This window comes from Channa argus, chromosome 5 (assembly GCF_033026475.1).
Source record: "Channa argus isolate prfri chromosome 5, Channa argus male v1.0, whole genome shotgun sequence".
Lineage (NCBI taxonomy): Eukaryota > Metazoa > Chordata > Actinopteri > Anabantiformes > Channidae > Channa > Channa argus.
Window position 1 is genome coordinate 29286108 of NC_090201.1, and position 24876 is coordinate 29310983.

A 24876-nucleotide genomic window follows, 5' to 3' on the forward strand; every position below is an offset into this window, starting at 1 on the left:
AATTTATTTAGCGCTTTATTTCTGTCAGGTGGAGCAGCATCAGGGTGGTCATGTGAGCAAAGTCTCCTGCAGAGAACCAGTGAGTGTGTGTTTGTTTGTGTGTGTGTGTGTGAGGATAGAGCTGTAGCAGGTGTTAAACACACAATATCACAAACACACTTGTGTCTTTCTGGCAAATCTACGTGTGAGCCGCTCGTCCCCCAACCACAGTGTACTGTCACACCCACTGCAGTTTATTAGGTACAGCAGCTAAATCTAAATCAGTCTAATCCAAGAGAGCTGAGTTTCTGTTTAAACTGTTTAAGAGAGTAGCAGATGTTGGAACATAAATGTATTGTGTTATGACATTTTGTCCACTCTGTGTTGTAGATGCACTGACATACTGAAGACAAACACGTCTCTCTAAAGGCTTCAGTCACATCATTTGATGACACCGTCATGCGGGATGGATTTTTTTCTTTTTTGGTTGTGGTTCTGTCTAACTACTCACCCCCACTATTGCACACACCATCAGATCCACATCTCTAACACATATTTGGGCTCAGTGACTTTCAGTTTATTTCACTGAGCAGCCTCAGACATGTCACAGTTGGTGTACAGTGACCTCCACCACAAAGAGCTTTAACATCATTTAAAACACATCTTTAGGAAGAAAACCTGTGGAGCCGTCAGTGACCATCTTTCCTGCTTGCTATTCAGGGGGTAAATGAATATACTTTGTCAATCTTGCCTTGATTTTACCAAACATTTAAAACACAATAAAAAAAATAGAAACAAAGATGAAGAACTGAAGCTGTTGTCAGAATGAACTGCACAGGAAAAACCTGGTTTGAGGTCATACCCTCCACACAGGCACCTCCTGGCAGTCCCAAGCTGGCCTCAGAACCTCCTTTAACAAGCCCACTCTGCCTTCAGCTCCTCCCCTCCTGTCCAGCATCACCCCCCCCAACTTCTTCCTCTGACCTCCAGTCTGTCCCACTCCTCCTACAATACTCCACACTATTAATCCACTTAGAACTCTGATAGTTTTTCTCTACACCATAATGATTAATCCACTTAAACGTGTGTCTCAGGTGATACAGGTCTCCACCTTTTTAAAATCTGGAATCTATGCATCACTGGTGTAGAGAGAAGGAAGGAAGAAGATAGGATGTCAGTGTGAGAGAGGAACAGAAAATCAACACTCAAACTTTACTTTGGATTTTACTTCAACCAGAAACACAAACCTGTGGTTTAAAACTGTTTGAACTATAAACCTAATAAATAACACAAAACACAGCATCACTCATATCAGTGCAACACAAGAAAATTGGTTTAGATTATTTCTTACAGCTTAAACTTTTTGACACACATGGGTTTGCAGTTTGTGGTACTACTGAAGTTAGATGCTGATGCTTATGCTAATTTGATCATTTTGGATCAGCACTGGATAAATACTTTTCTACACACACATACAATGAACGTTGAGGCCAGTTTATGCTTAGTGTGTGTAATTCAGTTATGAAAAATATTCCTCTGATCCTCAGCACAAGCCTCTAAACTCACACCACCATGAAGCTGAATGCAGGGCTGAAGGAACATGTACTGTACTGATCCATCTGGCTGTGAGCCTGAGTTTACATTTAACTCACCCTGCACTCACCTGAACTCTTGTTGTTGGATTGTATGTTTCCAGATGCTCCACTGGGAACACACTGTTCTGTGTTTTCTGTGTGTGTATTCTGTTTTTCTTTGTGTGTGTGTGTGTGTGTGTAGATTCAGTCCGAGTTCACTTGTGGATGTGTATCTGGTTATATCAGTGTCTATCTGTGATTGTCCTCTGTCCTTGTGTGTGTGTGTGTGTGTGTGTGTGTGGTATTCAGTTGGCAGGTTGCAAGAGGATGTGAAGTTCGGCAACTCCACTGCAGGTCAAAAGTCATTGCAACACTCAAACACACACTGTCCTACAGACGCTGTCAAAATGTGGTTTTGTGTTTTTACTGTTTGTCATTGTCACTGTGTTTTGTAATGTGCATGTTTCTGAACTGTTAGTGTCGTCATAAACCATAACTTAATGCAGTTTAAAAACAAAAATTGATCGACAATGAGACATATTAAACGTTTTCCTCAGAAACATCTGTTTGCCAGACGACGCCTTGCCCTTTGTGTCCACTGACAGGATTTTACAGTTATCATTCAATCTTTGAGGATTCTGTTGGATTTTACCACAAGCAACCAGATTTCAAAGGTTTTCAAACAGTGAACATTTATGCAAACAATCAAAACTGTGCACAGAGACTTTGTGAGCTGCAGCTGGTGGAAACATTATGTAACAAACACAGCAACACATCTCACCCTTAGGCCTAATGCTGACCAGGTCGTACACTCAGGTGAGTTCTTTCTACTCAAAATCTCACTCTGCACATGAGCCTGACTTCCTCTGATTTACACAATCCCCCCCCCCCCCCCCCCCCCCCCCCCCTCTTGACATCGTGGTAACACACACCTGAATGGTCCGGACCTGCAAACTGACAAAACTCTTCAGACCTGCTAATGATCAGTTCATCAAAGGCTGATGATCAGCAGCACATGGCTGCAACTTTCCCTCCTGAACCTTATGGAAATAGTGAGGAGGGTCTTCCTGGAATGCTGGATGTGTTTTTGTGTTCTTTGCTTCATTTTTGTTGAATAAATAATGGCACAGTGAAAATAAATAAATGTTGTTGTTTATCTGAGACCTGCTATGATTAGATCATTTTTTCAGGTTTTTACAGAAAATAACATGATTAGGACTTATAATAACTTTTGCACATGACTGTATGAATCACAGGATATGATTTTTTTATTTTTGCATCGTACCATCAAAATGGTTAATTCCGTATAGGATTACATGACATACAAGACACCAACAGCTACCAGCAGATTAACCAATAAAAATATGAATGTCAAATCAAATTTGTATTCCTAAAGACCAAACATTATCTGAATACTCTGATAAACTGACTCAAAAAGCATTTTCTAAATATGCATATCTTCCAAACTAAAGTATCTTCTTTTGGACAATGTAGAACAAAATAAATTTCATTTTTTTATGTTGCTGACAGGTCTAATCACGTTCTTCAATAGCAACATAATGCCACGTTTACATATGTAAAGGTAACAGCAGCACAGAACTTCATTGCTGTGAGTGGACAATGTTAAGCACATTTGATGCTGTTACATGTGTGTCACCTCTCAACAGACTATTTGAGAGGAGCAGCAGGTTAAAGTGAAGCTGAGTCCAGGAAAAACAGCTTTTACCAGTCAGTCCCAGAACAGTTTCATTGAAAAAGGTTTCCCATCATCTTCGCCCAGTACTGGTTTGTTCCAGGACACGTCTACTGCCACCACCTGGGTATAATCTCTATTAAGCATCATTAGCATTCCTTCCATATTTCCCATGCTCCTTTAGCTCCTCTCTATTAGCATTCTGCTCATGTTTCTCCTTCTGCTGGCAGTAGGATTCCTCTCTGGCAGCTGCTGTCACCACCGGCAGCCCAACACCTGCAAACTGCAGACGCCCACTGATGAGCTCTGTCTTTGTCTCTGAGGACAAACCGGTCGTTCATTGATGTCATGCTGATCTCTGGCTGGACAAACAGTGTCTTACTGTCTGCACTTGTCTTATCTGGCTGTTATACAAGCTTGACACTGCTCTCACCTACTTGTCCTGAGGACTTTAGTCCTTTCTTATAACTTTGACTTTACTTCCAAGCCTTCTCTGTCCATTACAGCCATGCTGAGGTGATGACACACAGGAAGAGGATTGAGGTAAAGCAGAGCAGAGTTGGACAGTGGACTCCTTTATCCTGCTTTAATGGACAAAGAGGACCCAGAGAGACAGGGGCCCCCTCAAGCACAGTGCGAAGGATTTGAGTGCTGAATCTGCAGGGAGGTCGAGGCCGCGTATAAACCTGCTCCTGTAAACAGACTCAGAGAGAAGAATGTGAGTTTTCTCTCTGAGGACTTTGAGGAATTTTAATCTTAGTTGTCTGACTGAAAATCCTAAAATGAATTCCAAGATGAAACTCTTCTATGTATTTCATGAAACATCGCTCTAAAACCCATTAACAGCAAAGAAAAACTTTTATCCACCAGTGTCACTTTATGGGTTCACGCATAGCACCGCCATCAGTGTGTGAGTGAGTAAATGAGTAGCAACAAGTGCTTTAGATAAGCAGCCATTTACAATTAAAGGTGAGTTAAAAGCCTGAGATCACAGACCGGGGGCAGATGCAGTAATATGGATAATTCTCCCACATTCCACATTCAGTCTAGTTCATTTAGTTCATTTACTTGATTTTTCATGTAAAACTGATAAATCCTAACAAACAGATTCAAATGAGGACGATCAAAGATACAGATTTTAATTTTTCCATTTATACCAAGGTAAAGTCTGTAGATCAAACATGAATATGATCTACATGTTGGATTTTACTAAAGGATCAGAACTGTCGTTTAAATACTGTAGGTTTTTTTCATTTTGATTGACAGATAACAATCCTAAAAGTTTTCTTGACTTTGAGCTGACAGATTTTCCTTCTCTAACATGGTAAAGAAAGACTGCATTCAAACAGCAGCTTTCTGTATGTATCAGAGTGGAAAGAGGTCAAGAGTCTGAATGAAGAATGAGTGTGTTCTTATAGATGGAGACCTAAGAATGGCCTCTTTCATTTAGCTCCTCGTTCAGCAGGATGGAGGGGAAGATGTGGTGGGCGTTGATATTTTGGGCACGTGAACCTCTCAGTGTGAACTTTCTCCCACATGATAGAGATTAGGACCCCAGCGATCGTATGGCCTTGTGTTTCTACCCGTCTCCTTCCTCTCACACGTTTGTTTTGTTGAGATGAGGAGGAAGAGGAGAAAGTGTGTAGGAAGAAGGGGAAGCATGCCATTTCTGTTCCCCTCAGAATATCAGACACATGAGGTCTCAAAAGAAGGTGAAGAAACGCAGCAGCAGTTGGAGGTTTGGCTGGATGAGCGACCAGATATTTAAAAAAATTATACTTCAAAGTTTGGATAAAGACTAAAAAAGACTAAAAAAGACTACTTTACTTGGCTTGTAAATTAATATAAACAATTAAATCCTGATACTGTCCCAACTTTTACAGACAGGTCTGGATCAGAATGAATTTGTCCTAAAAGACATTCTATTGAGGCAGGCTGCACAGTGATGGAGGGGGTAGTACAGCCACCTCGCAGCTAAAAGGTCCCTGGTTCAAATCCCAGCCTTTCTGTGTGGACTTTGCAGTTCTCCCTGTGCTTGTGTGGATTTTCTCTGGTTTTCTTCTAAAGTCCGCAGTTTTTCACGAGTCTGCCAATGTATTCAGAGAAAGGTAAATCAGTCAGGACAGGTGAGCTTTGTGTACTGAATCACGAAATATCACTGATCTATTTTTAATGATCATTACAATAAAATAAAGTCCACAAACCTGCAGAAACACAACTGCACTGAAGATAAGTGTCCATGTAAATAATGACAAGTATGAGTAGAGATTTGGTTTTATTATAGAGCCTCCAATTGGGATGTTCTGTCATGCTGCTGTGATTATCTCCTGCTTCACTTGGTCAGAACAAAAAAAGCTCTTTGCCTCTGCTTTTGGCCACAAACCTAATTACTGTTAACTTACAAAGATCAAACACAAGTGTGGAAAAGTCGGGTGATATCCACATTGTTGGTTTGTTGAGTTTCTCCGCAGAAACTTTGAGTCACTGGATAAACATGATAAGGTTTAAAGGGACATAGTTGAAATGAAGTGTTGGTGTTTGGGACAAGAACCAGAGGATTTCTGTCAACACTGCTTTGCAACCAGCACTTTATCACATATGTGATAAACAGACTAAAAAGACGAAGCCAAATACAAAGAAACCTTTGATTCCTGAAAGGAAGCTCAAGTTACTTTAAGTACAATTACTTTTAAAAGCTTTATCTCCTGAACAACTTGTGTCACTTTTAGAAGCAGATAATAAACCTCACAACAGAACATTTCTGCATTATCTACTGTTGGAATTTTCTAATAAAGGATGAAAACAAATTTCTAAAATAAATATTTTAGAAACATAACATTTCCATACATTTTAAATGTGCACTGTTTTCTCTTGTCCTCACAATTAGACAATTTCTTTAATTTTGTTTCTTAACTTTTCAGCATTTTGACTACACTCAATAAACTAGAAATCTACTCACTCTTCCATCACTTGTTAAAGTGCTGATGTTCATGTAATTTAAACATTCACAGATATCATCTGGGAGAAGCCCGTGCTGCTGTTTCACTGTAAACCCACATAGATTATTGCAGTTAGAGTAGAGTGACATTCACATTCACACACACACACGCACACACACACACACGTTAGCCCTCAGCTTCCATCTCTTTACAAAGAATTGAATGAGAAGCCATTTGACTGCTGCCTTCTCTCACAAGACTCAGCTCACGTGTTCGTTGTGCGGCAGAAAAAACATCCTCCAGCTCTCTGCATTAACTCTGTCCATCACTAACACTTTAAGCCTCTGTAGGTCTGTTTTTACTTTGGAGCATTCACAGTTCATCGTCCAGTGTTAAACTGGACCATATATTCATGTTGTTCCTCTGGTTCCAGTGGTGCAACAGTGGTGAGTGAAGAGTCACAAACTTACTGTATAATATTCATTGCACTATATGTAATTTGTTTTTAACGACAATGAGCAAATAGAGCAGGTCTGGGTGTGGAGAGCAGTGTCTGGCCCAGTGGTGTTCCAGCACAAATGCTTTAAACCCACTCTGCTCAGGGATAGAGTCCCACAGCTGAGGTACAGTACCATGTTCTTCAGTGTCGTTTTTTCACTTCTCAAAGCTTTCAAGCAGCAGGTTCAAGTATTTCCTGAGCTTAATCTGTTCTACAAAGAGTCCTGCACAAGAAACAATCCCCACTGAAGTTATGCTGCCATGAAATCATGGTGTGGAAGACAGGAAAAGGGCAAGTGCACAAAGGGTTTGATGCAACTGACATAAAACATGTAGTGGAAACCTACAGTATTTTAATAGCAGTAGCAAAAGAATGGAAATGGCAGAAAAAAAGGCGACTGGTCGACAAGGCTGATAACTTGACAGATAATTTTCAGCTCTGCTGCACATTTATCAAATATGACAACAGGAAGTCGGTCGTGTAACAAAATATGCCAATACAAAACAGGCAGAAAGCAAAAGCCCACATTTGGTAAAGATACAGTAGATATGAGCTAACACAGACTGGCAGCCTGTCCTGAATGTTCCCCATGGTTTACCCAGTGACAGCTGTCTTTTCTTTGGTTGGTTGACCATCACTTGCTGATGTTTGGATATGAGGCCATCATAAAGATGTTGCCTTCGTATCTGGGGGTCCTTATAAAGACTGTTTGTGCTGGTTATTGATATGATCTTTTTTTCTTGTTTAAAGTCCCAAAGACTCACACTGAATTTGGTAAAACAGCTTTTAAGATTTCTGCTCCTGTTACTTGGAATAAACTTCAAGAGGAAATTAAAATAAAAAAGAAAGTAAGTGTGGTTGAGTCTAAAGAGATTTTGGATAATGGGGAACTTGAAACCATTGTTTTTAACTTCATTTTGGTTTCTCTTAATGTTTTAAAACAGCTGTTTTGCCATAGATGAGTGAATCTTGGGCAGGTCTGTCTTGAAAACAAGATTTATAAAAATAATAAAGGTCACAATGGAAATAGTTTAGATTTCTGATAGATGCACGGCAGAATGACGAGTTCCAACAAGACAAAGAAAACACCTGATATTAAAGCTTAAAAAGAAACAAATGCAGAGCAAGATGTCAGCATCAAATTACTGTTTCAGTTTAGAACCACAACAAGCCATTTGTTCTATAACAGCTTATGTAGGATTTAATCTTGGAGTTTAAACAAACATGTGAAATGTGTTTCCTTCATGGTATTAAATGGATAAAGTGACAATTATCAATGAAGATATTGATTGTTGAGATTGTCTGGACGGTCTACATGTAGGCCCTTGCTTACCACTCAGGCACAAATGACCATGTTCCATGTCTCATAATTTTCTTGTAATATAGTTTCCTGTGCCTTAAAGTGTTAAAGAGTCATCTTGATCCAGACATAAGCCTTTAAAGTTCAGTCTAAACATGCAAACGGTTCCCAGATGCAGGAGCAGCACAGATACACACAAATCTGTAATCTCAACCTGATGATCAGAATCCAAACCTCCATGAGGACAGCTCATCTAACTCTGCATGAAGAGGTGATAATTGGCTCTAGTGAACTCCTGGTGGATGGTCTCTAACAGGGCGTCGTCCTCCTGTCCTTCGTCCATCCCCCCTACCGTCCTCCCAACTCCTGCTGCTGCTCCACGGACCGACAGAGGCAGGTGGAGCTCGGGGGTGTAGGTGAAGCTGAAGGATGTGCGATAAGTCAGGCCATCTGACCGGATGAGAGACAGAGGGACAGTGACGTTGCGACGCAGACAGCGCCAGCCATCACTAAAGACCGACACGTCAGGAACAACGCAGAGCAGAGATTTAGGAGACCTAAGAACAAAGAAGAAGACAGTCAGAACATGAAACAATCTGTTGAAGGTGAGTCGTTCGTCCACTGGTCTGAGTAAGAATCACAGTGTAAGTCCTAAACACATGATCACATGACTAGTCAAACATTAAAGAAGTCCCTCAGTGATGAATCCAAAGCCAATTGTCACAGACTCTGCAAGTTCTCTCTGCAAAAGTTTTTGATTTTATTAGAAAAAACATTTAGTGGAATTTTGCTGTTTCTGAGTAATTGGCTGCTAGAAACAACAGAAAATTAATTTTGGGAAGCAGCAGGGTGGACTGGACAGTGCTGACTCACAGCAAGTTTCAGGTTTGTTTCCATGACTGTCTGAAGCTTTTCCATGTGGAGTTTACATGTTCTCCCTGTGCTTGTGTGGGTTTCCTCCTGTGGACCTTGCCTCTCCCCCAATGGCAGCTGGGAAAGACTCAATGATTGGATGGATGAATTGGTATTGAACCTTAGACCTTCTAATTGCAGGAGAACTGTGCTAACTACTGATCCACCACAACCTACAGAAAACATCATCTCAAGTTCAGAACTGATTCCTCTGATACGTCCCTGTCTCATGTTACAAAATCAATAAAAAAATTAAATAAAAAAAATAATGTCCTCAATTAAGGACAAAACTACACAATGACCCAACAGAACTTCCAGCAGGAAGTTCTATAGGAACAGGGCTCTGACCTGCCTGAAGCCTTCCTACGTGGACTTTCCACAATCCAAAGAATTACAGATTATTTGTTGACTAAAAGGTCCGTCTGAATAACACTGAATCACGTTTTTAATGAGATTCACTAAACTTTTATTAATATTGTGATGAACATAGGAGCTAATTTTCTCTGTTTATGGCTTGTTGTAAGAAATGTAACTGATTGCTAATTTACAGAACATGCTTTGTTTTGCTGGCATGACAAAATATTTGCTAAAGGTTAAACTGAATAATCCACACTTTATTTTGGCTTTTCTAAAACTAAAAAACTGTAAATTCTTAATTAACTCTGTGACTGACTAGCAGACATTTTTAGTGCCCTTCTATATACTCCACCTTGTATATAGGTATTTCACTCTGACCTGCACTCCAGAGAAGTATCATGTTCCTAATTTTCTGCAGCCTCTCTCACAAACAGCACGTTGTGTAACACAAACACAGCTCTGCTCTACGGTGCCAAGCTGCTGCAGATGGAAAGAATATTTGGAGAACGTTGTGGTGAGCGGCTTCTAGTCAGAGACGCTGACTTATGATATCGCAGCACTTCAGGTGTGGGATCTGAGGTGGACTCTGACGTCATAGACACTGTTTTTCTTCATGATGCACATGAGATTCTGTGAGGGGACAAGTCTCTGCAGTTCCCCCTCTTTAACTCCCAGACTCCCACACAGGAGTTAGAGAGAGGACGGTTCCTGTAAGCCAGCATGACCGTCTCCTAACTTATGACTACAACATAAGACTCTAACCTCTTTCCCTCTTTTCATCTTTAGTCTCTGTCCACCAGACTTTTGCAGACTTCCTCCTCATTTCCTTTCACACCATCTTCTTTCTGTCTCCATTTTACTCACTTGAACATGGTCTCAGCCTCGTTGTTTCCAAACCAGACTTTGAGATGAGGGTTGAAGTTTTCTCCACTGATCTCTAGCATGGCAACATGTCCTCCACCATTCACCTGCAGTAACACACACACACACACACACACACACACACACACAAACACACACACACAGAACCTTCAATGCAGGAAACAATAGTTTGCTTGGTGTTTCTAAATTAGACTTGCTTAACAGCAAAGTTTGTAAAACTCACCTCTAACCCAGTGATGATGGGAAAAGGACTAACTGGTGTCTGGATGAAGGCTGTACCCTGATTAAAAGTGAACTCAACTGCTTCCACTCCGATAATGGTCCAACAGGCTCCATCATTCAGCACCACTCTGCCAGGGTCTTTGTTACTGGGCTGAGCCTGCAGGGAAGGAGAAGAAAATGTTCAAAAGAGGGACAGAGGAAGAACAAGTAAGAGAGGGAGGATGTTGATGAATGGAAAAAGGAAGTGAAGAACAGAAAGAGGGACAGAGTGAGGCAGCTTCACCTGGTACTTTACAATGGTGTCGCTGGATAAACACAGGAAGACATGTGGGTCGTCCTTGAACTGGAAGGCGCACTTGTGCAGCTGAGAAACCGGCTCGTCCACGTCTAAGATTGCGTGCTGCTTGTTGACCTTACAAATCACCTGGTAAAATTTTAAAATAAAAAAACAAGAGTCACGAAAACAAATAACTAGAAATCAAAGGAATGCAAACATAATTTATGAGCATAATCAATTATATTTTTTTTGTGTTGTGATCACAACTTCACTTTATGTTCCCAACTTTTCATAATTCCCGTTTAGTATTATGACTGGACTGGATCATAGGACAGACAGTACCGGGTGTTGGACTGTGGATTTCTGGACGCCGGGCTACTGACATCACGGCTACTTACATCGGTCTGATCATTGACATCACTCACCTGAATCTTGCAGTTCCCCTTAGTCGCCTCCTCCTACTACTCATCATCCCTCCCCTCTTGTCCTCTCCATCTAGTCCATCCAACTTGTATCTTAAGTATATAGTACTTATAGTATATCCATTGCCTCACACCTTGATGATAATTATTAGTTTTGTAGTGGCATTTTGCACTTGGTGATTTTTTTCAGTCAGGTTTTGTTCAGTCAGCTTCCAATACACTGAGTTTGGCTTATTTGTGCCTTATGATTTTCGATCTCCTAAGAAACATTTGCCCTTGAACCCCAGTTTATTGAAATACTTAGAATTTAATTATCAATATGCAAACACTATTAGAGTTTAGTTTTTTAAAGCAAATGAACTGACAGCACATAAGGGATAATAGATCAAGAATGGGGAGTCTCCCTTCTGAGGAACATGTTCATATGGTAATATGGGAGTTTACTCACATGGTTCAGTCATGAAAAATATTTGCCCGACACTCAGTCTGTATTGTCTCTTTAAAAAACACAACTCCTCTAACAGTTTATAAAACAATGACTGTAAGACTATGAAAATAACTTCATGAAAGAAGTCTAAGTGACTTCTTTCATGAAGTTATATTAAGAGCAAGTGAAGTGAAAGCAGTCGGGCGGTTAAAATAACAAAGCCGCAAAGCTACTGCACCTTAGAAAATTTATGGAATGCAATTTAAATCAAACACATGCCAATTGTGTGAGATACAGCCTCCTACAGCATGCTGACAACTGGAAGTTACTGCTGAGCCATTTTGATATAAATACTTTATGTATGAACAGCGTGGTCGCTTCATTGCAGAAGGTTGTATAACGGATTATTTATCCAGCCCTGGAGCTGATCTAAACATTCAGATGCTCTGACACACCCTGTATTCTCATGTTTAGGTAATTGTGCAGCAGCTGATTCAGCTGAGGCGGTTTTTCTGTACGTCTACATTCACCGTGGTCAAACCATCGAATCAAAATGCTCAGCACGCAAGTTAAAAGGTTTTTGTCTTCAAACAAAGCAATGGGCCTCAACTACAAAAACATATAAAGCTTTAGAGTGCAGATATGCCTTCATCTCCTCAACTGGAGAGGGTACAGAGAAGGGTCTACTCAGCAAAATGTGAGGAATTCTGCAAAAAGCTTAGTCCAAGTGGAACTTCAAGATCAGGACGAGCTCAACAGTAACAACATTTTAGGATCACATCTGTAAGTCATAAAGGATCAGAGCTGCGATTTAACCACATAAAATAATCAGGCCAGACAGCTACAGGAAGTGATCTTCTGTGGGAAGAAGCAACAGCACAGCATTTCTAACAGGATTCAAATCCAGTACTGATTAAAGCTGTGCCTGGAAATTACAGTCAGTGGTAGAAGTTTAGCATGTTGTCATCATATCAGGGCTTTCCCTTCAAAGACATGGGGGCTTAACAGATTCTAAGCAAACAGGCAAAATTATTCTGACCTGGACATAAACAACACAAACTGCACATTTGTGTTTAATGCATGTAGGTGTGTGTGTGTGTGTGTTACCATAGGTGGCAGAGCTACTCCAGACTCAGTGCACACTAACCGGACCACACAGCCGTAACAGACAAAACCTTCGCTCAGCACAAAGTCCCCAAGGTCTGAATGATGGTCCTCGACTGATGAAACACACACACAGACACACACGCGCACGCACACACACACACACACACACACACACAAACACACACACACCTCTGTATGAATATTCATAGACTGTATATTAATGGGTATCTTAGATCTCTCAACAGAAAGTCATTACAGACTCAACATTCAAACCAACAGATGAATGAAGGCAAAAAAAGTGTGTATTTGTGTGGTTTGTGTGGGCCTGCCTACAGAGAGCAGCGAGTGTAGACAGACGAACGGGTGAGGTTTGGGTCTTAGTAGTGTGGGGTCCGTGGACACTGAGAACTGTGTTAAATAAATAGGCTTACAGATCACTGAACAGGCTTTTTCAGATGTGTATGAGGGAAACACTGGTGAATACTGAACACTGGCACAGTGACTGGATTTATGCAGGGTGGTCGTGTGGTGGAGTTAAAACTTGGATGCCACTAATCATTCATATATCAGTTTCTTTGACTCCTGCTGCAGAAAGACACTGATTCCAGCATCTTAACTATTCTGAAAACCTGTGCAAACCTGACTTCCTGAAAAAGACAAACCCAATCTGAGGGGGATCCAAGAAAAGACAGACCTAACTTGAAAAGAGCAGAGGACAATTCGAGTCCATCCAAACTCTTATTTATGTGAACTAATATTCAGCAATGTGATAAAGTTTCTGAGTACTGTGAAGCTCAGTGCGATCAGTCGGAGGCATACATCTACATGCGAATGAGTAACTGTGCACACAGAGTCCACACACAAGCTGTGTCTGTGCATGTTTACCCATGGTTATGGTGAGAGCTGTCCACTGCCGGGCACTGGCTATGAAGACTCCTCTGTCCACCGACAGGTAACGAGTGCTGACCGTCTGCGAGCGTAAACGGTTGAACAGAGCTACTCTAGAGCATGAAGAAATACACACTGAAAACACAGAACAGAGAAAAGTGAAACACAATGCACAACGTGGTTTTTACCTGCAAGAATGTGCATTTTACTGGCTGATGCACCACTTAACAGATGCAAATTTTATCATTCATGTTGCATTAAAAGTTAATTACAAACCGACTAAATAACTCCTAAAACATTATGAATGTCCCTCACAGTCTGCATTTTTCATAGACTGTCTCTTCTGCGAGGGCTTGGAGATGACTTTGATCATCCGACTCTGGAAAGAACCCACTTCCCGTCTGTTGCCCAAGAAAAGCTGCAGCAGCAGGCGGAAATGTTTCCTCTTGTCCTGATCAGAGATGAACAGGGACTTGGCACAGGCAAACATCTGCTGCAGAGACACAAAGAGACAGTGTGTATGAGGCAGGGGGCAGGACGTGTCATCTCAGTTGAAACTTTAATCCAAGTCTGAGTGAAACTGAGAATGAGAAGAAGGAGACTTCAGAAATACTTTAAACAGTAAACTCTTCCGCCCTTATGCGCTTCAATCTATCAAAAGAAAAACAACTTGCTGCTCGTTCTTGCATTTGCACCTCACTTGTAAGTTGCTTTGATTTAAAACGTCTGACAAATGACTGAATGTAAATGTAAACGTACTGGGCAGATGAGAAGATTAAATTTTGTAAAGGTTATATCAACAAACTAGTTATTTTCCCCAGTTTTACTTCACCTTTTTCAGTATTTGAATGACATTGAGACTGATGCACAGAATAATAATGCAGACGTCAGTTTCTTCTCCCATGAAGTAAAAAAGCAGCACAGCAGCGAACACACATTGTGTTTACTGTGTGACTGTTTTTCGAGTCAATAGTCGACAGCAATAAAGGAGGTCTTGTCTAGGAAAACACACATAGCAGGCTTAAGGTCTGAGTTTAGCAGCAGTTTATCATCACTATCTCAACTGCAGCTACTGGTTCCACATTTAGAAACAATAATAGTTGTTCTAATTATTGTTAACCTGGTTCGGGGTGCAGAAATAAATCCCACATTTGTGAGAATAAAAGAACTATGTTGTCACTTTAGAAACATGATGTCCGAAAGACTGGTGCTATTTGGAATTTAACTTGGTTTATCATTTATACAAACATCTCTATCAAAAACATTCTGAATGTTAACAAATCTGTTACAGTCTTTCCACAAACCATTAGTAGTGAGTAGTACTATGCTTGTATATATGGCATAGTTGGAACATTCATGGCCCTCAGATGATCCCTTGAGGTCCTGAAAAAAACAACGAAGGGGGGTCCAATGAGTGCCAAAGCTGGCACTCACTGGACCCCCCTTCGTTGTTTTTTCGGACAATTCAATATGTTGAATCACCATCAGTCTGTTAGTGAGAGAGACCCTTGACTATTCAGCTTAGCGAATCAGTGCATGATAAGAGACCACAGTTTTAAGAATGGCAAGAACATCTGTAACTTCTTGTCAGACATATCAGCTGTGCGAATGTGGCTTTGTGTGCAGAACACACCGCTACAAGCTCATTGGCTCTTAAAACCCTAAATTCCTACGCTAAAGACCTATTTCATGCATGAGGATGTGATTTCATCCACTGTTTGGGAACAAGAAGGTCCCATAACCATAAACTTACTGCATAACCCATCACTCATTTACTGTTGCCTGAAAAGAAATAAAGACAAAAACAACAACAACAATAATAATAATAATAATAATAATAATAATAGAGCCAGTTTAAACTTTAAAAAAAGTGGTATTTCTATCATTTCAGGAAATAGATTTTGACAAAAACTATCCAGGAAAACACAGCAGACAGTTGTGGAACATGACAGACACATCAGACACATAAAAGGTCTCTCACCCTGGAGTTTGGCTGTTCATCGAAGACTAGTTTGAACATGTCTGCCTGAGACTGACTGGAGCTGTCCAGACACATGTAGCCACACAGTCCATACACAGAGTCCCCACAACCAGCGGCTGGAGGAAAACGCCAGGAGGAGAGGAATGATGGGAGAATGGGAGGAAAACAAATCAACAGAACGTGTGAAAGCCAACAGAGAAACAGAGAACGGAACAAGTATGGAATAACTCGAAAGAGTTTCTGAACCTTTCAGATGGTCCTGCATGATTCTCCATCCATGGCCTCTGATGTAAACACAAGGAGGAGGGCAGAAGAACCTGGAGGCAATGAAACATTTAAACTACAGCATTAAAGACATTCAGTAAATGTTTGGGTACTGGATGTTACATGAGCTAATACTTTATAGATTAAACAATTCATCGATTAATTGACCAAACAAACTAAAGATTAATCCATACTTGATGTGACCTTTAGATTGCATCTCTTGTAAAAACTGGATGTTTCACATTTATATCTATTAAGTTTTGTGTTGGGCGTGAAGTGTCACCTAACCTTTTCTCGTTGCCGTAGGACTTTTGAGCCACCTTGGCGTGTAGGATAATCACGCTCTGGTCTGCGTTGGCTTCTCTCGCTGGTTCCCTTGTTGTTACCAGCAACTGACTGCCTTGAAAAGCTGAATCCAGTCTTCTGATATTGGTTACAAACAAAAGCAGTTAATAAAGTGTATTTTAAGGGGTTATGGAGGCATTAAGAGAGCTGGCATTTCTACATCAGCTGTGGGGCAACTGTGGTGCAGGAAAGTAGAGCGGTTATCCACCAATCCCGCAATTCTTAGTTTGATTCCCTGCAGCGCTGGTCACATGTCGAAGTGGCCTTGAGCAAGACACTGAACCCCAACTCAGTTGTTACAGACGAGAGTTGGCCAGCTGCATAGCAGCTTCTCTGTGAGTGTGTGTGTTTTTGTGAGTGTAAATGAGAAGCAGTGTAAAGCGCGTTGAGTACCAATAAGTAGAAAAGTACTTTATAAGTGCAGGCCGTTTACCATTTACATCAGTGTGTGCAGCAGCTAAGGTTGTGTTTGGTGACAGTGGTGCTTTGAACTAGCTGATGGCAGGATAATGTCTGGCTAATGTTTGCTCTGTTAACATCCAACATTTCTCATTAAAACTTGGATATTGGAGATGATGAAGGGACTAAAACATTTATGGAACGTAAAAGTTAGGAACATGAATTTCTGAACCAAATTTCTAATGTCCACATATCATTAAAATATCTTTCCCTAAACATAATCTTTTACTATTTCCTTAAACCTGATTCTTTTTGGAGCCTGTGCCTCTCGCCGTGCTGGTGACAGCAGCAGACTGAGGCATTATATTTTAAGGAAGTCCAGATGTCAACTCAAACTCAAAGATGAACTGATTGTGATTGCAAGAGGTCAAAGGTCAGGGTGACCTGAGCTGGTTTGCAGAGGAATTTAACGTGAATCTGTTAATTTTGTTTTGTTTTCTATTTTAATCCCAATGATCATGTCCGTTACATGATGATAGAGATAATCAAAGATTAACTGATTTAACACGAGCAAACCTGAGTTCAGTGTACGTATCAGTTTTTTTAAGGTTGGCACAGAACACCTGAGACAGTCACAGTCACAGTATCATCTCCACACACTCCAGCCATCAGCAGAAGTGAGAGATAAATAAAGACAGTTTCCAATGGGTAAATGGAAGGATACGACAGGACTGTATTACTCACATATTAAACAGTAATTTTTAGAACTTATACTATTATTCGGCTTCTCGCTTCTCTTTTTTCTGACACATTGAAGATACAAATTCACAGCTGTTCTATTACAAATATGACATGTACAAAAACCTTTTCTTTTCTTGCTAGATTTTATATAATTTACCAAGAAAATAACAGAAATTGTCAAATGAGTTAATAACTCATAAGTCTAAACACACATATTATTAGACATTAAAAACATGTTTGTGTATTTGTTTGAATGTGGGAAAACTTTGTGTTGGTGATTAGAGTCAAACAGAATCTGTGTGATTAAATTTTGAATATTCAGCTGAGGAGCAGGTGAAGGACCTCTGCTGACAATAGCAGCTGTCACATGAAGTGTGTTTTCTCTCAGCAGTGACCACGTAATGAGCAGCTCCGACACAGAGTCACTGCCCCAGGGCTGGAAGAAGAGGACTGGAAGGAGACATGTAGACATACAGCGGTTTACATTCTCCTGACCAATCAGTAGCAGCTGGTCCACCTACAAAAGGCCCTTCTTCTGTGTCCCATTCTATCTCTCAAGCCCCTTTCACACATGCACAGGAATCCTGAAATTCTCCTGACTTAACTAGAAAAGAGCAAGAATCCAAATTTCTGAGTAAGATGCTCCCAACTGTGTTCTAGTACAATGTCCATATTATGGTGCATGCTCTGTGCCAAATTGTCAGGCGGATTCAAAGCGATCAAATGGGCATGTTGACACTTCTGTCACACGATTGCCATTGTAGTCAAGTGATATAACATTTGTTTTTTTAAATATGCACGGCTCAGATTTGTGAACCCGCGCTGAAAGCAAACAGGAGGACACGTCTCACTCAGACAATGTCCGAGGCTGAATTTTCCTGACATTACCAGAGTTCATATGTAAAACAGGCTTCAGCTCGCTGTTTTTAGTTACTTGGCCTGATACATTTAAACTCTTGATCTACTAAGTATTGTTTTCCTCTTTTATGTTGCTTCTATTTGAGCTGACACACAGGTTATTATTAAATCTGAATGGTTCCCTGCAAGTCTCTAATATGCATGCAAACTGAACTTATTGTTACACCTTTTAATTTGCTCATTTGGATTTTGTGCCTTTTGGAGAGAATCGGTTTTATGATGCAGCTTCATATTTCCCATATAAATATCATTCTCATTTAACTTTTTGTCACAGATTGAATCCACACCTTTCCTGAAATGACAAACTATTTATTTGAAGCAAACAATATTGTATAGCAAACCAGGGTATGTACTATGTGAACCTGCTGAACCCAGAGAGAATAATCAGCTGCAGCTCCCCTCAGCTCTATGGAGGGTTGGGTGTGATCTCACTGACCCTGCACACACCTCTACAGCTCACACTATACAGACTCCGTGTGTGTGTGTATGGGGGTGCCATCAGTACTCTAAATTGGACCTTCTCTCTAAAGGTCACAGGTCAAAGGTCAGTGTGTCAGGAGTTCTGTGGTATTTTACACTGGGAACACAGGACAGACTGAGGACAGACCAGGAGGACAGGAATGTTCCTCTGATCCAAACTTGTTTTGGCGGTTGTGGTGGAAAGTGTAATAATTACAGTTTTCATTTTGTTTGTTAGTGAACATCTTTTAACAGGTCTCTGTGCTCTAAAAATGTAAAAGGGATAAGACACTGTAAAGCGTTCAACACCTGAGACAAACTGTCAAAGTAAGTGAATACTCCAACCTGTCCTCGCCCCCTGTCAGACAGAAAGTGTTGTTTGGATCATGTTCTACACTAAAACTCTTATCAAACGTTTAGGTAAATGTCTGCTATGACTTTTTTTGCACATGAGTGCTTTCTGTTCTTACACAGGCTGATTTTAAAACACATTTTGACACTCAAGCCGTAATCAGTGACCCTGGTGGCCATGAGGGACACTCACTATCACTCCCATGGTAAGCAAGTCCATCTGTCTCAATAAAGTCATAACAAACATCTGCTATGTAATGGATACTGCTGTTTAATTACAAAAGTCGTAATTTTCAAAGGAAATTGCTGCCTCACACAAAGCATCCAAGATCATTTATGTCCTGAATTAAAACTAGCAGATCAACATATATTTACAGCATCCTCCTCTTTGACTAATTTATTAAGTGTATGGAACTCTGTCCTCTGTACAGAGATTCACCATGTGCCAACATTCCTCCGGTTGAGGAGTAAATGCTGTTAAACTTCCCTGTATTAAAATGTCTCTGTGCTTTTGGCTAAAAACCGCCTCCAGATCAGATGATGTTGTCTGGTTGTCCAGATCCTCCACGTGAAATCATCTGAACGGATGGTTATCGATTCTGCTCCATCGAATATATTCTCACTGTCAGTGATTACCAATGTAAACCTGAACAAGTTATCACAGTAAGCAGCACCTGTTTGAATAAAGGCTGAAAACTTTAGTGAAAACAAACACAGACTAACGATAAATTGTCTCATACAAAAATTGTAACATATCCACAACCAGATGCTGATTATAATGTTTTGGGTAGAACTGTAGATTTAAAAGCATTTTTTTCTGTCTGTGGCTGAAGATTCTGTGGCTCATTTTGATGTAAAGTAATAATGAGGGGACACAAACAACTCAACATGGCTGAACTGTGTTGAATGAAGCAGTGTTACAATGACTGAAGAGGATTAAACCAACACTCAACGTACCCAGCGTTTTGAGAACAACTGGGTGCAATAGGATAAAATGTAAGACTTTGTTAAAGAGACATTTGGCCCCCACCTCATCTCTCAAAAATTCTCCACAAGTTTGCCTACAAATGCGGTGGGGGTGGGGTCTCAGTCTTCTCAAATACTTCTCCTCCTGCTCTTTTAATACCTGCAACCTCATTCCTCCACCACCTCATTCCACCAGTGAGCTAAACCGAGGAAAGGTCACGGAGCGACCCTGAACGCATTTTCACATCGAAGCTGCTCACAGCTCGGTAGGGGCGTCTTTGCACAAACTATCTGCACACCGTGACATCATCTGTCTATATCAAGACACTGTGACTTGTTTTGTTGCGGAGGTCCTACCTGTTCCATCCACCGGTGCTCGCTGCGTCGTGTCCGGACAGCAGCGTCCCCAGGTGAGTCAGAGGGCTGACCGGGTCAGGGGACACAGGAGGGGGGTATACCAGCGCCGCGTCTGCCTGGGACAATCCTGGCTGGTGCATCGTTTCTGGCAGATCGAGAGTGAAAGGGACAATTTGGAAAATACGTATAATGACCATTAATTTACCAGAAGTCTTTAAGTGAAGCAGCTGTTTAAATCAGCAGAGTCATGTGAGTTCGATCTCACCGTTAGATGGTCGCCCTGTGTTGACTGATTAATCGATCAGCAGAAACTTAATTAGTTCCTCATGTTTTAAGTCAATATTAATCGCTCGATGATTTCCTGTTTCCTCTGTCTTCAATGACAATAAACTGATCTTTAGACATTCGGTGCCACTTTTTACTATATTTCACAGCCCAGTCCTGCGTGGTTCAGAACTAGAACTAGTCCTATCAATTATTATTTTTTATTTTTGACCTTTCTGCTCTGCTGCTTCTTTGAGTGTCTGCAATAAAGTGAAATAATGATAGACTTTCACCGAAGAAAACCAATAAGAGACAATAAAAACTCGAAAAATATCTGTTGAAACAAATAGATGTGAATGTGAGTTAGAGATGCTTTGGGTTCACACTGGCTGGCTGGAGGTGAAGCTCTGTGCGGACAGACAGGTAGGTGTACAGTCTACTACAAAGACGTTTTACAGTGGTGTTTAAGGTCAGGACAGGCTAAATGTTGCTCTCTGTCCAATGCAAGTTTCACAGTAAAGTGCCAAAAAGACATGTTTCCATGGTGACAGTGAATGACAGCTGTTGACAGCCAGAGAGGTCAATAATGGAATGACAATGATTTGTGGCTTTGTGGTTTTTCCTTTTACAGCTTCTCAGCTCTGCTCTGAGACTTTCATCTGCTGCTGCAGTTTTTTTTTTGTATTGTGAAATGAAATAATAGTAAAACTTTGTCTGAGACACCCACCCAGACATACAGACAAGCAGTCAAACAGTGAGAGTCAGTCAGACATACAGGAAGCCGGTCAGTGAGACAGGCAGGAAGGTGTCAGACAGTCAGTCGAACAGTAGCAGAGTCCACATCTGGTTCCAATCTGAAGCTACTAACAAGAAGTGCTTTGTATTCATCTCAGTGAGGCTCCAGCTGTCACTCAAAAACCCCAATTTACCTACAGACCCTTAGTGTGTGCCCCAGAAATGAGTCCCCAAACCCAGAAATCAGTTAGCATTTTGGCCCCCCTTCGTTTGTTAAATCAATGCATTTTTTGAATGCATGCTTTAAAGGCCTAAAATAAGGTCTGTGAGGGTCAAAAGATTTTCACTATTTATGCTATGAGTGAAAATTTGTAGTTTCTGCAGGTTTAGCGGCTGTGTCTGATTCGTTCCCACTGTCAGTGGCTGAAAATACATTTTCTTTAGCTTCTCAGTGTCTTTGAAAAGGTTGAAGCTAACATGTAGCTAAATGAGGGTAAATAGGCTTTCAAGAACATTAAATGTCATCAGATCTACATTTAGAGACATCTACTCATATTTGCAGCTTCACTAAGTCCGTGCAAGCATTTAACTACAAACGTGGTACTTTTAGGTGCCCACTAGTGGCTGTAGTGGTTATGACAGGACCACAAAAGGCAGTCATGTGAGTAAAAATAAGAGACTTAGGAGGCGGCTGTTTGTTTCCCTCTTCAAGCACAGCACTTCCTGCTTTGGGGCAGGATCTTTGAAGATGCCCCTTCAGCTTGTATCCGATATTAGAGAGCATCAGAGAGAACTTGATGATTTTCATGTAAATTAACATATGGTCTTCATGTGTCTGTCTCCATAACTTCTCAGCTACAAAGCTGATGCATTTTTATCCCAGTGTGAATCCAGCATGTCAATCAAACATAGAGTAAAACTACACTGTATGAATAACTCTTTCCTTCATTTTTCCACATCCCACTCTCTCAGTTGCTGCTTTAATCTTAATCGTTTTCTTGCAATGTTTAGTTTTGCATCTTAGCGCACAAATTTTTGTTAATTAGCATGAGACACAAATGTCTTAGGAGGAATATGGATTTTATCCTAATTTACTTTCAATAAATAATAACTTTTAATCCTATAGAAAAGGTTAAGGAATAACCAAAGTCAGTAAGGTCCATCCTCAATAGTTTTTAAAATACACCAAAATGGAGATGTAAACATTACCATCCACAGAGCCATGTGACTAGCACAGTTATAAAGCAAACATCAGATGAACATGTGTGTCTTTTTCTACCTATTAATTTATAGCCTTCCAGATTAATTTAGCAAACACTCATCCCCAGTACTTTTTGAAAAGGAGTTTGAACAAAATGGTACAAACATCGACTGTCAGTTTAAATTGGAAGCAAAATGTTGTCTCCCACTTGAAGGCCCTCTGCTTCCATTTCCAACCCTCCACCCCACCCTACTACCTAGCAGAGTTTTCTGTATTTAAAGTATGACACTAAGAGTCACATCTACTTGTCCAATACTTAGTATGGCTGTTATGATGTCACATTCTTCAGTGCAAGAAAGTATGTGTTAAAGTATGAAACTGTCTGAAACAGAACAAGATCTCTGCTGTCAGGCTCAAACTCTGTACAGCCTTGACACTAGTGCATAGTGACTGAAATATTGTGTTACCTAGGTCCTAGTTCATGCCTTAGTCATGTTGCCTCTCACAAATTGAGATCTACAAATGTTACAACAGGACATGAACAACAGGTTCATAAATCTGTCATCTGTCGCTGCTTCTAAACCTCAAGGTCATGACCCCCGAAAGAGGTCATTGGGCACTTCTCAAGGGTCATGAGTCACATGGCTGTATAGAATATACACAAGTAAATAGGATATAAATACATGTAGAGTGTTGGATATTAATCACTACAGGGTAACAGTGGGAATTTTTTTAAATTCCTTTGTTTTCCCCAGAATACAGTTTTAAAACTGGTATGGTCCATTTCAGTCAGGTTTATTACTCAGTTTGGGGAGCCACTGCAGATAGACCTAAACAGCAAGGAGGGTTAACAATGCACATAAGGCATTCATGACCCATTGCTACTCCAACATCCACAGTGAGCAAAGTTGCTCTGTCTGTGGAGACTGGATATTTTCACCATCATGAACTGTGTTATAGACAGAATCCTAACAACCACCTCTGTAAACCAGTTTACAGTTCTGATTCATGATGAGCTCGGCCTTTGTTTTGGGGTTTACGCAACAAAGATCTGATAAACAGACTGGTTTTGATGGGACAAATTGAAGCTTAAATCTTAAAAGCATTAAGTGAGGGTGTCAGATTTCATTGACTCTGTCTTATGTTGCATTTGCAGCATTTGTGAGAATATTTGAATGATGCTTTATCAGCACCAGAAACATCATTAGAGATGCATCTTCCAGCAGAGCTGCACTGACAGCTGTTCTTGCATGTGCAAAGACCTCTGTTGGTGTCCAAAACCAATTAAAAATCCATCAGTCAGACACACCATCCATGATTCCAAAACACATGGTTCATATAAATATTGTCTATATTGACCACCTGTGCAGATGAGTGGCCGCGGGACAAAGAAATGCTGATTCAGAGCATGTAGGCCAACATTTGTTAAAAATATGTCCACCAGATGTTTTTCAGATAAAGATTAATTACATTTTCTTATAATTCTATTAAATCAATAACAAAATCCTCATTCTCTCACCTTTCCTGCCATCGTCCACAGTGTCCAGCTCATCCATGATGATGTCGTCTCTGCAGATATTATAAGGGGGTCACTCATGGTCACTCTGCATTCACAGCTGTTTGTAAAGCAACTGCAGAGTTAATGGTGAAACAGCCCATAGGGCTGCACAATAACTCACTACACAATAAGGGTGATGTTGACTTATTTGGACTAACAAACACACAATTTTAACATCAAGTTGGCTTTGTGTTGCAGCTTGATGGTCTGTTGAGATCAGACTCTTCTCAGCTGTTGGGTCCACTATCTGTATAAACTCATCCCAAACACAATTAACAAACACATATTTTTATTTGTTAATTGTTTACAGACCAGGACAACATTACCATGAGGTAACAACAAGAGAAAATGCCAGTTAATGAATCAAACTTTATAACATTCACTTAATAGTAACAAATAATTGCTCTTACTGGAAGCTGACCTTAACAATAATTTGTCATCCTGTAGCTTCTTGGCTAAGATTCTCCTTTGTCCATCCACATGTTCCAAATTCTGCAGTAATGCTCAGTTAGCTTGCAGGAGGTTTTGCTTTCATCTCTGATTTCAACTGGAAAAGTTAAAACATGAGTCCATCAGTCAATTAATCAACCACAGAGCTCAATGTTTCCTGGGTGCATTACACCCAGTCTACAGTAAGAGAGACTAAAGATTAAAGAGAGAGAGAGATTAAAAAGATATGTTTGCACTCCATCCCGGATCTGTTATCACACCACTGCTATAGGTGTGTGTACATGTACTGTATCTCTCAGTTTGTGTGGCTAAGGAGATAATCACCTGTTGCTAAACTGCCACTTTCTCACACACACCTCTCTGTGGCAAACACTGCAGATATGTGCAGACCGTTTCTTTGACACCGTGT

The 24876-nt window shown here is 40.6% G+C and overlaps 2 protein-coding genes across 9 annotated transcripts in view; one reads left to right on the forward strand and one right to left on the reverse strand.

The window, feature by feature from the left end:
* Positions 1 to 2803: 2803 nt before the first annotated feature.
* rbpjl (recombination signal binding protein for immunoglobulin kappa J region-like) lies at positions 2804 to 24678 on the reverse strand. Of its 5 annotated transcripts, none has more exons than XM_067505131.1 (13): positions 24439 to 24678; positions 23979 to 24028; positions 20260 to 20404; positions 16012 to 16146; positions 15706 to 15776; positions 15460 to 15575; positions 13794 to 13971; positions 13476 to 13613; positions 12591 to 12703; positions 10641 to 10781; positions 10359 to 10514; positions 10118 to 10221; positions 2804 to 8541 (listed from the first exon to the last, which is right to left on the reverse strand). In XM_067505131.1, the coding sequence occupies exons 2-13, from the start codon at positions 24013 to 24015 to the stop codon at positions 8238 to 8240; spliced, it is 1638 nt and encodes a 545-aa protein (XP_067361232.1). In that variant the 5' UTR covers positions 24016 to 24028; positions 24439 to 24678; the 3' UTR covers positions 2804 to 8237. The 5 variants fall into 5 exon arrangements, with proteins under 5 accessions (XP_067361232.1, XP_067361235.1, XP_067361231.1 ...); XM_067505134.1 differs by having other exon boundaries at positions 13794 to 13968; positions 23979 to 24075; XM_067505130.1 differs by having other exon boundaries at positions 23979 to 24075.
* matn4 (matrilin 4) overlaps positions 20063 to 24876 on the forward strand; it is a 30219-nt gene continuing 25405 nt past the window's right edge. For 2 of the 4 annotated variants that reach the window (XM_067505128.1, XM_067505129.1), the window contains exon 1: positions 20065 to 20312. The gene's annotated coding sequence lies outside the window, so the exon portion shown is untranslated. Of the gene's footprint in view, positions 20313 to 24876 lie in introns of all 4 variants that reach the window. The other 2 variants (XM_067505127.1, XM_067505126.1) reach the window with 2 other exon arrangements.

Excerpts from the sequence above, each read along its gene's own strand:
- rbpjl (XM_067505131.1), bottom strand. The coding sequence starts at position 24,015 with ATGGATGAGCTGGACACTGTGGACGATGGCAGGAAAG. Across the intron at positions 20,405-23,978 it reads TGTGGACGATGGCAGGAAAG|AAACGATGCACCAGCCAGGA; the intron begins GTGAGAGAATGA and ends TCGATCTGCCAG. Across the intron at positions 16,147-20,259 it reads AGCACCGGTGGATGGAACAG|AAGACTGGATTCAGCTTTTC; the intron begins GTAGGACCTCCG and ends AACCAATATCAG.